The sequence below is a fragment of the Eriocheir sinensis genome, chromosome 31 (genome assembly GCF_024679095.1).
Source record: "Eriocheir sinensis breed Jianghai 21 chromosome 31, ASM2467909v1, whole genome shotgun sequence".
Lineage (NCBI taxonomy): Eukaryota > Metazoa > Arthropoda > Malacostraca > Decapoda > Varunidae > Eriocheir > Eriocheir sinensis.
Genome location: NC_066539.1, coordinates 15,751,649 through 15,766,169, shown reverse-complemented (window position 1 = coordinate 15,766,169; position 14,521 = coordinate 15,751,649). Strand labels below are relative to the sequence as shown.

General features: G+C 38.4%; 1 protein-coding gene across 1 annotated transcript; it reads right to left on the bottom strand.

Moving 5' to 3' along the window:
• Positions 1-628: 628 nt before the first annotated feature.
• Positions 629-13,832, bottom strand: LOC127005962 (DNA-directed RNA polymerases I, II, and III subunit RPABC1). Its single transcript, XM_050875430.1, has 5 exons — positions 13,682-13,832; positions 11,062-11,423; positions 10,178-10,282; positions 9,787-9,923; positions 629-8,673 (listed from the first exon to the last, which is right to left on the bottom strand). The coding sequence occupies exons 2-5, from the start codon at positions 11,302-11,304 to the stop codon at positions 8,526-8,528; spliced, it is 633 nt and encodes a 210-aa protein (XP_050731387.1). The 5' UTR covers positions 11,305-11,423; positions 13,682-13,832; the 3' UTR covers positions 629-8,525.
• Between the last annotated feature and the right edge of the window lie 689 nt (positions 13,833-14,521).

Genomic DNA, 14,521 nt, shown 5'->3' with positions numbered 1-14,521 from the left:
CATATTTTACACCTTACTTCATGATGCAAGTAACTTTTTTTTTTTCTTCTCTGCTTAGGGGGAAAGTGTGTTACTAAGAGTTCAATTATGTGTAAAAAGACAAATAGAAACTGTCGTGTCTGTCAGGTCTAAATAGTCTTAAGGATATGTGGAGTAAACACTAAATTTCCAAGAGCTCAATAACAGAAATTGCAGAATAACGGAAGCAAGGCTGGATGAGGTGGTCAGAGAATGATGTTTGAGGTGCAAGAGTTTTACAGTGTCTCAGATTTTGTGTTCATGTAAGAATTTGGATTGGATATGTATAAAAGATTTAGTAGTCTTGGAATATCTTATATTAATTATGTATATAATAGTAATCTGTATTCCCTTTGTTAGGTTTATTTTCTGTAAAGTTAATTAAGATGTACAAATAAATATTTTGTTTGAAATAAGGAAATAATCTTAAGTTGTGCCTAAGGCATTTGGATTACGACTCATGTAGATCTACATTATTTCACATTATAACATCCCCACTAATGAGAGGACCGGTGTCTTGTGGATTTGATAACTTTGTGACTACTTTAGCATAGTGACTAATATTTGATTTTAACAGACTTCTTGGTGGATGAAATGCAAAATAAATGGATGACCTTGAGTAAAATATTATTATTGCTTCATTATGAATACTAGTATTACTACATACACCAGAAGCTATTTTATTAAAGGGAATGAAAGTTGCCTATCACAAAGAAATGTGAACCACAAATCACTATAAAAAAGAATTCATATGATGGCTGTACATGAAAAAGTACCTCTAGGAGGGATTTACATCATGATGTTGCTGTAACTTATTACAAAAGAAGAATCTCAGCTTTGTTTATTATAATGTCAGATTTCTTCAAGCAAATGAAAATGAAAGTTTCTCCGTAATATCAGCAGTAACTTTTATCATTTCCGAAATTCTTAAAGTTTAGTTTTCTGGGTTGTCACAAACATAAATTACTGTCCTGACTCTATAATCAAATCCACAATCTGCCAACAACACAAGGTAGTTTGTCAGTGATATCCTAGATCACTACTGGAGGCGTAACAACGTTCCATGTTCTTTATCATGAGAATTCACAATACAGAACTGAAGGATGTTGTTCATCCATGTTTTCACACAATACAGCAGCAGTTTGATCTGCTTTTAATGACAGCATCGCACTTCAGGGCATTCAGATTGTAGTAGGTTCAGTGTGCCAGTGTCCAGTTTCCTCTGGTTGTCATCTGGCTATTCAACACAATACAGGATTATTTATAAATTTCTAATTCCCATACATTTCTCTTCCTTAAATTTAACAAATCTCACAGATGGCCTAATGTGTGTTACTTAAATACCATAGTAACTCCTGGATCTCATCTGCATTGCAAGTCTACCTTATGTTGCTGTTGCTCATAATATTATGAATCAAACATAGTACTTAAATGAAACAGCAATAGAAATAATGAATGTCTACATAGAGTATGGGGAACATGTCATTTTTACTAAAGATTATGATTTAAGTTACAATAGTTATTATGGATTTGTACTAGTCATGGTTGAAAAGTTAATTTGTGTTGGAGATTTAAGTTACTAGTTAGAAACAAGAAAGTTGAGGTTTCAGTACCAAGGGCTCTCAGGATCAATGATGCTGCTTACAGGCATAATGTGTATAGTTTTTGTTTTGTTTTCTCTCTAGAAATATTGTAATTTTCACCCAGACAACTATCTTCCCCTATAGGGAGTACATCCCCTGTGGGTAGGCCTTCACTCGTATACTTCCCATCTGTCATGTTTGTTACACAAGACTTATTCACTTTCATTCGTATATTGCCTGTCACTTACACAAGAATTAATCAGTATTGTTACTCATTTGTTGAACTTTCCACCACACTGAATTATGTCTACTGTTTTTAACCACCCTACAACTTAGAATCTTACATGGTGGCCTATTTAGACACATCTGGAACAATTTTACCACATTTTGAAATTCCCCTAGATTTCTCATACGAAAGGCATCAGCAGTATTTTTTTCCATTGGTCTGCTCTTTTTAATGTAGAAAAAAGAAGAAACTTGTTTATTATACAGTGATGTATGAATTGATAGCCGTGAAAGTAATTATTACACACTATCTTCCCAAAATATATATACGTACTATCTTTTCAGTCTGAATAATGTTATGGGGATTGTGATGAATGTAATACAGATATAAACCAGATATAAACCACGTCCACACACAAAATAATTTGACGTAAATCAAAACATAACCCAAAAGTTGGTACTTTATTACGAATTAATTAATAACTGAGTGGTCTATTGCAGAGACATGGATTGTTATTAGAAGGGGGAAACTCCCAACCATTACGAACTATAAACGAAACTGACATGGCATTGTTAACAGCATGCTCGCCACTTTTCTTCCCAAATTATTTCCATCTCTAGTGATGAAACGGTGTTCATAATTTGCTTTGGGTAGTTGGTTATCAGCCATGGTGCGGCATTCTAAGCAGAATGAATAAATATCTAATAACCCCAAATTCAAAAGTGTAATCAGACAATAGTGAAAAAACATATTTTTTTTCTTGCTACCACAAAATAATGCAGATGCAAGAGTGAAATGACAAACAAAGGGGAATCCCTGTATGATTTTCTTTGGAAACACTCATGTTCTGCAGCACGTGAAGGTACTATCAATTTTGTTCATATACAGTTGTAATGACCCCATAAATATACTGAACTTTACATGTTCTTATATAAAGTCATATACTTACTGGACCTCTCAGAATTACAGAACTTCACATTTTTCTTAACTGTATTCAAGTACTTGCAAGGTTTTATTGCATATTTTGGCCAGGCTACCATGCAGGCCTTTTCCTTTTAGTGTCGGGTTAATAAATAACATGCAGTTGCCTGCATGTCTTTATGAGAAGCACAACTTAGTTAAGTTTATCTATAAAGATACAAAAGTCTTCCTTCTGAGAGGAAATGTACAATGCTGTATATATTGACCTATTTTAATTTATGTCTTAAGTGATTTTCAACATTGAACTTGATGTCTGATAACCCATAAGTGGCTGGTCTTAGACATTACTTTTATTAAAAGTTGTAATATATATATACATATATATATTTTTCAGTGTGAAGGCTCAGTGTAACCCATAATTATTTGTATATACATAACAAACATGTTGTAAAATGTTAATTATTGAAAGATTATTGAAAATTCTAATTGTTCCTTGTATATATACTGTAAATACTTCATTATATAATATATATATATATATATATATATATATATATATATATATATATATATATATATATATATATATATATATATATATATATATATATATATATATATATATATACACACACCATGTATGCTTTTGTGATGATTATTGCATCTTTTCAATATCTAAGATGAGCATGATTGTGAAAACAAACTCGACATATTGTAATTGTAATGGTATGTAAATATGTATTAGGTAGGTAGTCAGCAAAGGCAAAAGAAGGCCACTCAGCCATCAATGTTACTAATAAACTCTTCGTTTAAGAACAAGTATATATATATTTTCAAATCGGAGAAATGTCTGACCCAATTACTGAGTTGGAGTTCATGGGCTCAGTGCCAGGAACTAAATATTCTTTAAAATTAAGAATACCATATTGTAACAAAGTTTAATTAGGTCTTCAATGTAACTTTCTCTGTATGTGGTGTTCAGTGGTTAAGATCATTAGTAACATAGCAAAGTTTGATGAGAAACTACATATTATATGAATCAACTTGCCAATTATTTGTAATACAAAGTGAGGCAGTGTTAACCAAGTTATAAACAATACTCGAAAAGGCCAAACAAAATAAAAACTAAACAGCTGTGTTCTTTGGAGAACATTACTTAATAAAATTTTTCTCATTTATTTTCTTAGATGAAAGTTGACACGTATATGAAAATGAAAACTAATCTGAACACATTTAGTTCCTTATGATGATACCTCTTGACAAACTTGGAGTCTATCCAAATATGTAAATATGTTGACTTTTTTATGTGTATCCCTAATGTATTAGGAAGGATTCAGAGAGCAGTGCAAGGTTGTGATGAAGTACCTATGTTCGAAATTTTTGAAATATGGAAGTGTGTGTGTGTGTGTGTGTGTGTGTGTGTGTGTATATATATATATATATATATATATATATATATATATATATATATATATATATATATATATATATATATATATATATATATATATATATATATATATATATATATATATATATATATTTAAAATTAAAAGCCTATCTATTCTAGATTTTTATCTTGGAATTAGTACAATCATTACACCCTCCAGAGCATCCATAATGTACCTTATGTTAGTTACCAGAAATAACTACAATGAAAGACAAGGTATTGGCATGCAGTTAGAATAGTAGCAAGGACTGGAGCAATTTGTTCCCCAAACGTGGCATGAATGTTAACTCCATTCTCGTTTCATGATGCTAGTCAGTGCATAGCATTTCTTCACACTTGTGTATCCACATATTATCAACTAGTAGAAAGGCAGGTGACCATCAATATACTTAAGTAACTATGATATATAGGCATTGCAGAGGAAACACCACTAGTGAAAGCGAGGGTGAACACACCATCAGGCACGTTAGGACAGTGGCAGAGCTGCTGCTCAAGATGGTCCACTAAGGAATGGCTAGTTTCCTCTTCCTTCATACTTAACAAGCTTGTCTTTGAAAAACATTGTAACTTTTAACATGCACAGTTCCCTTTCCATTGAAGTGCTTTCCATCAAACAACTTTGTCTTGCCAAGATAGAGAAATTCATAGATCCTTATACATGGCCACTTCTAACTTGCTAAATGACTTTTGTAATTAAAATATAAAGCCATTTTAAATAAAGGAATACCTGCATCAAAAGGCAGGCAAAATCTTTAAAAGGGATGAAAAGACAAAAATGATTTTATGGACAACTTGATGAAAAGAAAGGAATGGCCTTAGCAGTCTGGAATAGAAATGGCTTATGATATGATGTGTGTGTGTGTGTGTGTGTGTATGTGTGTATATATATATATATATATATATATATATATATATATATATATATATATATATATATATATATATATATATATATATATATATATATATATATATATATATATATATATATATATATATATATATATATATAATACAGTTTTATGTTAGTGCTCTCTGTGTACTGGTCACAATATGTAATTTATTTGTAATGGATCATCATAAATATACCAAGCTTATATTGTGTTTATAACCCACTAAAATATAATGTGTGACATTGGTAGCTATTTGCCTTTGCTGTCTATTCAGTATGTTGGTGAATGACACTCCCTGATGTGGGATAATAGTTTTCACAACTGCACAATTAAACGTTTCCACCCAAATTGCCAGCTTTCAGGATCGGTACCTTTGCGGTTGCCTGATACATTCCAATGATGAGCCCTCCCCTTTTTTATTTCTTAGCACGTTCCATAAAATTGGAACCAGTCCGAACTGGATGGGACAGTTGTCAGAAATCGGCTCAGCATGAGATTAGAATGTAGAACGCCGTCAGGCAGGGGGGAGCCCCCGTGTAGTGGGAAAACGGCATGAAAATTGCGCGCCCCGCGGCAGGACGCTGCTTGTGGCAACATCGCATCGCCAGCAATTCCAGTCAGGACACCGCCTGACAGGGTCCCGCCTGAGTCCTACCACCGCTTGGCCCCATTAAGCGGGACTCTTCGTGCAACATACAGTAAACCCTCAGTTATCTGGGTGCACTGTATCTGACCTCGCCTGCATCCGGGAGTTTTCAAAAATGTGATTTTTTCCAAAAATATTTTTAAAAATTGTCGTGCACCGCCAAAGGTTGTTCAAATTGCCCGCGCAATGCCTCTAAGCTCTGCCCAGGCAGCATACCGCCCCACCAAGGTGAAGAGATTCTCTTTACCCTGCGAACCACAACACAACAAGCGCCCCGCACGCCACTGTTTACGTTCACCATGGCCCAGTTAATTGCTTTGTGTGTGTGCCCTACCTTCTCCAGGCATTGCTTTGCCTGTGTGTGGTGTTTGCGGTGCTTACCATGGCGCCAATGTGTATATATATAGGTCAGGTGTACAAGCCTTAATTACCCCGTTAGGAGCGAATCTTAACACCCGCGTCCTTGGGGCCATGGTGGGTGCTGACCAAAGCCCCGACAATTTTTCTTACTAATTATCGTTTGCAAGAGACGCCACAACGCTCACGCATTCACTGTGGATGGGGAAAAGCTTCCCTACACTGGTGTTACCATAGAAAATGTAATATTGCAGAAAACAAGGTAAAACACTCTCGGGGCGGCAGGGTAAAGCGGGCAGGTTGACATAACCTGTAACATTTTTTTTCGTTTTTATGGCTATAATACATTCTTCCTGCACTCGTTTCATATAACCACATGTGCGCAGGCGTAAAGGGCTGACGTGGGTGTACGGACGTGACCTTAAGTAGCTCCATTTATGAGATGATAAGGATATATATACTCAGGGCGAGCGGGACAGGGTGGTGGCGGCTAAAATGTAACCCGTAACATTTTTCTTTTTTACGGCTATAACATATCGTCCCTGCACTCGTTTCATATATAACGTATGCGCGGGCATGGAAGGCTGTCGTGGGCTTACGGGCATGATCTTAAGTAGCTTCGTGTGTGACGATGATATATTAAATGCGGTAAGCGAAAGTTGGGTTTTCGGGTCTGTAGACTTAACCTACACCACATCTGGGTTTTTCCAATATCCGGGTGCCCCCGTGGCTCTATTAACCCGGATACCAGAGGGTTTACTGTACTCACGCCTGACCCCAGTTTCAGTCCGCGTGAGTCGGGGATCTGGCGCCATAAGGTCACGTTCAGGCCAGACAGAATGTAACTGGGTGTTGTCGGCCACCTTTGATCCGTTTTCAAAATTTTCTAGGCCAGGACTGAATGGGACGCGAAATTGGCAATGTGTGAACCCAGCATTAGCAGCACTACTCACGAGCGTCGGTGGCGCTGTGTTTATGAGAAAAATTCTGCATCACTTAAGTATCAATTTGTAATAATGTATAAAGAAATAAACGAAAATCGGAGTTAAATGAAGTAGCGCATAAATATTTCTTGCACTTATTTCCTTTCAACTACTTAGTACTCAAATATGTTTCATTGTACTACTGTTTAAGCACTGATCCTGAACCTACATGATTTTCTAATTTTGTTTGAGTAGGTTACGTCCCAATGTAAAAATTGCGTGTATTCGCCTCAGTATTTATTTTCTCAGGCCCGCCGCTCTCGCACGAACAAATGCCAAGGCGAATAAACACCATTCCCAACCATGGATCACAGTCAGACAATTGGAATGATATAGGCTGTTACTACTGATTACATACAGAATACATAGACAGCCAGACAGGTACAGAAAACTTACCATCATTGAATGATTTATTACAAATTTGGTCACATAAATATTTAAGAAAAAATGCACGGATGACTAACTAGGTACTGAAAATTCAGCTAATAATAATACTTTGATAAATAATACGTACAGTGAAAGTCCAATAATCCAAACATGGACAATCTGAAACTCCCCAAAGTCTGAATTTTCTAGTGTCTGACAAAAATTCCAGTAATGCAAAAATAATATTAATAAAAATAAATAAAATGAGGCGCCAAATACACCGCGTAGCACCAAGCAGCAAGGACAAGAAACAAGAGACTCGGGAGGGATTAAAATAATTTAGTCTATTGTGTTGACAGCCAAACATTCACTTGATTCTCGAACTGTATGATGCCCTTCATCACCGGAAAGATGGCTCCCACAGCTTTTACAGTTGCTAGTCCTGAACCGATACTCGAGGACGACAAGTGAAGGTGATAAGAAGGGACATTTAGGCTACAGTAGGTTAAGAAATTTTGCACAGTACAGTGAATAGGTAAAAATATTATGAGTGAAAAGTGAATAGATTGTCAAAATACTCAGGCAGCCTCAACTTGACTCCATAATTGTCTGACGGGTTTTACATTCCAACAGCACCTCCTTAACTTTACTTCTCTGCGACTTCATTACCTTTGAATCTACTCTCTTTACATGGGTTACCTGCCTAAAACAGCTGTGCAGCACTTTTACACATTGCTGGTGAGTAATAAAACTTACCATGTTTTTTATTTTGATTGTGAATATTTTTTTTATATTTTCAGGGGTCCTTCTTAATAATCCAAAGAATTTGATAATCTGAATAGCCTTCAATCTGCTGCCATTCAGATTCTTGGACTTTTACTGTACGTTCATGGATGAAATATATGAGAAATCAAACAATTAGCTTTAAAAAAAAATATGACCTATAAATACAAAATTCTAAGTACTGGACTAAACTGGAACAAAAACAATAGGAAAATTAACTAACATGAATTTGCAAGAACTATGTGGTCTCTCTCTCTCTCTCTCTCTCTCTCTCTCTCTCTCTCTCTCTCTCTCGCTCTTCACACTACCAGTCTGTAGGAGATATATCGACCAGCTGTCTCCGAGGGACGGATGATCTTCACTACCTGTCCTCGTTTGAGGCCAAAATACCTGGCCACAGGGTCACCTGCCTGTATCCTCATGAGCTGGTTGTCCTTGAGCTTGTACCTGTGTGTGGAGGAAAGGAGGAAGGAGGGGTGAAAAGACAGAGAAGAAAAGAGAGAGAGAGAGAGAGAGATAACACTGGTCAAGTTACTGAAAATGTTAACTATATGTAGTCACTTCCTTTTGCGAGGCACCCCTCCACCACAATGATCATGACTGCCACAGACCCACAATGGGCAGCACCAAATGATACACCACACTATAGTCAGTTCCACGAGAACTGGCATAGATTTTCCTTCAGGGGTGGACTCGCGGACTTGGCGTCATTGCTTGAGTGACAGACTCAGCGCCGCTCATTGGCTGTTGTTTACTAGATCTAAGCTGCGGCAATTTCGTTTGTCATGATATAGCCTACTATCTCTCGCTCTCTGTTACCTCTTAAAATCAACACTTTTGGTATATAAATGTAGCTATTCTTATAATCGCTCTCCTAATTTATTAGTTTATCACCCACAAATATTAGAAACATATTTCAGGAATAATGAAAGGATGATGAAAGAAATGAGAAGGTTCTTGCCTTAGGCCAATGTTTACGTTATGACTCCGTAGCATCACTACACATTATGTTAGTACTAAGCCAGAGGCCTAAAAATATACCGAGAAATCTTACAATAAATGAGTTAATTAGACTAGCCTAGCAATTTGTAGTAGTAAAAAGTAGAAAAAAAAGTTTAGCATCAACAGTCGCTTCATTCGCTGGACATTGCCCATTAACGTGCAGTTCTGACTTAATTTTGTTATGAATATTGTTTCAGATTAATTTATAATAGTTCAAAAGGCACATACTTATCAATAAAGATATTATTGCATCAGTTTTTATTGGTGCAATCTGTTGCCTTACAGCTCACAAAGGGTTTTGGTAGGGAATACAAAGTCAATTTTATGCGCATCAGAACAAGTTAAGAATTGGCCAATGAGCGCGCAGTACCTTCACCCATGCAATGATACCAAGTCTGCGAGTCCATCCCCGAAGGAAAATCTATGCCCGTGGAACCGACTATAGTCAAGTTTGGGGGGCTTATGTCATGAACACCTCCAGCGACAGGCTTGAGGATCCCTCATCTTTATTTACTCTGTAAATACTGATATAAATAGCCTTATCATTATAATTCTTACCTCTGCAGTAGTTCTGTCTTCTCTTCAGCCGTCATGACAACATGTTCTGGCACCAGCTCGTGTTCGGTGATGTTGATAAGCAGCTCAGACTCCAAAAACTGTTCCAAAATATATTTTGGGGCCATGTCTACCAATGCCTGTGGGACGGGAGTATGGTGATGATGGCAAATATGGAGGAAATACAGAAGTTATGGTAGTATGGCAGTGGTTATCATAACAGTCCTAATCAAGAATAAAGAACTGCAATTGAGGTATAAATGGATGTGAAAAGAGTTGGTAAAGCAGCAGTAGGGTAAACACATTCATCAAATATATCTGCACTAATATGTATATACATGAGGAGGATATAAATACATATACTTATAGTAATAAAAGAAATTTGCATCCCTACCTGTTTGGCTGAAGGAGACATTCCTGACTGGACAACAATAATAGCACGCTGGATGTTCTCTTCCTGCATACGCGTACAGTAGGTCTTGATGGTGCGGACACCCACCTGGCAGAGGAACACACATAAATACATAGGAAGGGAGTGGTATAGTTTTAGCAGAAGAGAAAAAGAGAGATTGATCAGTGTCCTATAATTCATAAAAAGGTCACACACACACACACACACACACACACACACACACACACACACACAAACACACACACGTCACCGGACAAACACATCAACAGGATAACGGGACAAACTCTGAATTTGCTGAGGAACATAAGGGCGGCATTCGTGTATTTGAATGAGGAGATGAAGAAGAAAATAATAGCTACAATGATAAGGCCAAGGTTGGAGTATGCAGCAGTGGTCTGGTCTCCTCACGAAAAGAAGAACATAAGGAAGCTGGAAAGAGTGCAGAGTGGCAACTAAGATGGTATCGGAACTTAGAGATCGGACTTATGAGGAGAAACTCAATAGCATGGGGCTCACAACCCTGAAGAGAAGAGAAAGAGGAGACCTGATGGCGGTGTACAGGGTGGGGAGCAGAGTGGAGCATTTGGACAGAGAGAACCTGTGTGTGTGGAACGAGAGAGAAATGAGAGGACATGGAAAGAAGTTGAGGGCGACCACGTGTAGGCGAGATGTGAAAAAGTTTAGCTTCCCAAACAGAAGCATTGAGCTATGTAATGGACTGGAGAAGGAGATGGTTTGTGCAAGAAACATTCATGATTTTAAGGAAAAGTTGGATAAGAGCGGACATGGAGATGGGACAGCACGATCGTAGCTCTTTTCCCATATGTCACAACTAGGTAAATACACACACACACACACATACACACCTTGGGCTCATCAGGAAAGAAGACAAACATTTGGTCGGTCGGGTCATCATTGTGGGCCACCAGGACAATGAGATCAGAGCGTGCTGGCTGCCTCTCTGACGGTTTCTCTCCAAACTGGTCCTTGAACTGGGCAAGGGTCTGGTCCAACTCATCCTGTGTCACCAGGTAGCCACGGTCATGACACAGCTGCATGATGGTCTTGCGGATGCGCCACAGCTTGTATGTCTCAGCCTCGTCATCCATGGCTTATGTTTGCTTGTGTGTGTGCAGGGGGGGTACTCCTATTTTGATGATCTCTGGATTTTTAATATTGTATAATTTTGCATGTGCTTTGAGTGAGGTCCTCTTGAAGCTTTATTATTCTGGAAAAAAAGGGGGTATGAAATTTTATCATTTTTACAATTTTTTTTTTTTTTCTTTTTTAGGGGAAACAACAAAGGGTATAATAACCAAATTTATGTGTAAATTACTGAGAATAAAACATCATTATCATTAATAGGGTCATACGCTGGGGGATGCTAGTTTACTGTTTAGAGCAGTAAAGACTACTGATGACTGCAGACTACTACAAAACGACTTGGACGCCCTTGAGCGGTGGGAACGCACCTGGCAGATGCACTTCCGACCAGACAAATGCAAACTACTAAGATTCACTAGAGCGCACAACCCCATCCATCACACTTACACTCTCCATAATTCAGATTTAGAATCAGTTCACACACACAAGTACCTTGGTATCCATCTCTCAACTAACTTGAAATTCAACACCCACATAGACCATATCAGTGCCACAGCCAACAGAACACTGGGTTTCCTGAGGAGTTACATAACTGCACACCTGACATTAAACACATAGCTTATGACACACTTGTGAGACCAACACTGGAATACTGCTCCACAGTGTGGAATCCTTACACATACAGAAACATTGACAGGCTAGAACAAATCAGTGGGTGATGAATGTGTGATGGATGTGGTGGGAAAATGGGGGATACCTGGGAGGAATGAAAATGGAGAGTGCCTGGTGGATGTCTGTGCTGAGAGGGGAATGTTCCTAGTGAACACCTTCTTTCAGCACAAGAATATCCACCGATACACATGGAGGAGGGGAGAAGATAATGAGCAAAAAGGATTGATTGATTATGTGGCAGTAGATGAAAGGCTTAGAAAAGAAATTTGTGATGCAAAGGTAGTAAGAGGAATGTTCGATGGATCTGACCATCTTGCAGTGCTGGCAAAGTTAAAGATGAAAGAAAAGTGGGTGCTTGAAAAGAAAGGTGAAGTAAAAAAGGAAATACTGAAGATAGAAAAGTTACAGGAAAAAGAAATAAAAGATGAGTATAACCGTGAAATGGCAGAGGCCTTAAGTGAAAAATGGGAAAGTGTAAAAGATAATACAAATATTGAAAAAGGTTTTGGAACATTTAAAGAAATAATGGTAAATACAACAAAAAAAGTGTTAGGGATGAAAGTGGTGAGAGATGGAAAATGAAAAGGAAATTCATGGTGGACAGAAGAGATAAGGAGGATAGTAAAAGAGAAAAGGGAACTTTTTAAGAAAACTCAAGAAAGAAATGTGTCTGAACAAGTAAAAAGGGAAAGGAAAAAGAAATATAGAGAATGCAAAATGAAATTAAAACAAGCAATAAAAGAAAGTAAGAAGAGAGTTGATGAAGACTGGAAAAAGACTAAGTGAAAAATATAAAGGGAACAGGAAATCATATTGGAAAGGAGTAAAAAACGAAACACACCAACACTAACAATTACACTTGATTCACTTCCCTCCCCTGCACACTCGGCTCCCCTGTCCCCCCAACAGCCAACACAAATATGCGTGTTATGCACCTGTATGGGTGCCCTGCGCATCATGTATCCAGATCCAGATAGTAATGCCGTGGGAGCAATATTGGAGGTGTGTAGTGATTCTCCATATTTACCGCTTTATCAAACATAAACTAGACGTCTTACTCAGCAGCCTGCCACACGAACCTTTAGTTCAGGGCTACACACGGGATCAGGTGAAGTCGGCGCACGGACAAACTCGGCGCAAAAACTTTTGACTCCCATATCTCAAAAAGTACTGGCTCAATCTTCCTCAGATTTTGACAGTAGGTAGACATACATATAAATTTTTTTACAGCAAAGTAAGTACCATAAATAAACTAAGTAAGAGGTGCCTCTATACCTGAGTTGGCACTTACTCAAGAGTATTATGGCAGTTGTTTGTGTGGTCTTGGTGATGCCACATTAGCCAACCATCAGAACATCTAAAGGACAATCTACTTGCTGTCTTGGTTGGAGGCGTCACCTGATTCTAGATGGGGTTCTCCCCATCTAGGTAAGAAAATCTAGGTAAGAAAATCCTCCTCGCTCTCCTGCATCCCCGGTCCCTCCTCACCCTCTACAGGGCAGGCTCAAACTCCATCGCGGACCTCAAGAAGAGGGACACTGGACTGGGGAGCAGCGGTGAACCACCAAGACTGTGAGGCCTGGACTCAAAACTACATCAAGTAAGCAAGTAAAGATGCAGGAAAAGTTCAAGATGCCCTGACTACCCTCCGCCTCCCAACACAACTTACGTAGTGCTTAACTTTCCTCTCCCTTAACCTCTAGGCATTACCTGTGGCCTCTTGGTGTGCTCCTGAGTAATCCTGGCGTGAGTGTTGAGCGTATCCCGGGTAGAGACAGCCAGCAAGTCTCTGCACGCCGCCTTGTTTACGTCGGTGGTGCTGATGATGATGATGTTCGGTCTGACTCGGAAGTTTTTTCTTTGCAACGGCGACTCCTGTCTACCTTTTCAGCACCCCATAATCTACATTTTCCCTCTTCGTTGGTGTTTTTTCTATTATATATAGTGGCATCAAGTTTTCTCCGGCTTTGTAGAAGAAAACTGATGCTATTCCAAGCCGTGTATAGGGATGCTGGGCGACATGTTTGGCCCGTCGAGCACCGCGCCAACTTTAAAATGAGGTATTTCTAGAGAACATTTTCCCTATTTTGGAAGTGGACATGGATGTTTTTCATTATAGCAATGCCTTGCTGCCTGGCCTTCGGCTGTAGCAAGAGGGCAGGGAGGGGATACAGAGTATAGATTTCCTGCAATATTAGTAACTGAGATTGAAAATAGGGTTGATAATAGTCCCTTGACTAATATAGATGATTCCTCCATAAATATAGAAGCTTTGGCTCCCTCACACTGGATGTCTGGAAGAAGAACGGAAGCACTTCCATCCCTAGGTATCAGCGGTGAGGTCAGTGGTCCCATGGTAGATGACTCTGAACATCATTTCAGATCTAGCTATCATAATTTAATTAAAGTATTGAAAAATTGGGAGAGATGTTGGAGCTCTGATTATCTATTAGGTTTGAGGGAAAAAGTATTGGATCCAGTTCTAAAATGTCAACCTTTTTAGGAAAAAATGAGGAAGCTGAGATTGTGAGGGCAGACAGCCTTGTAGCT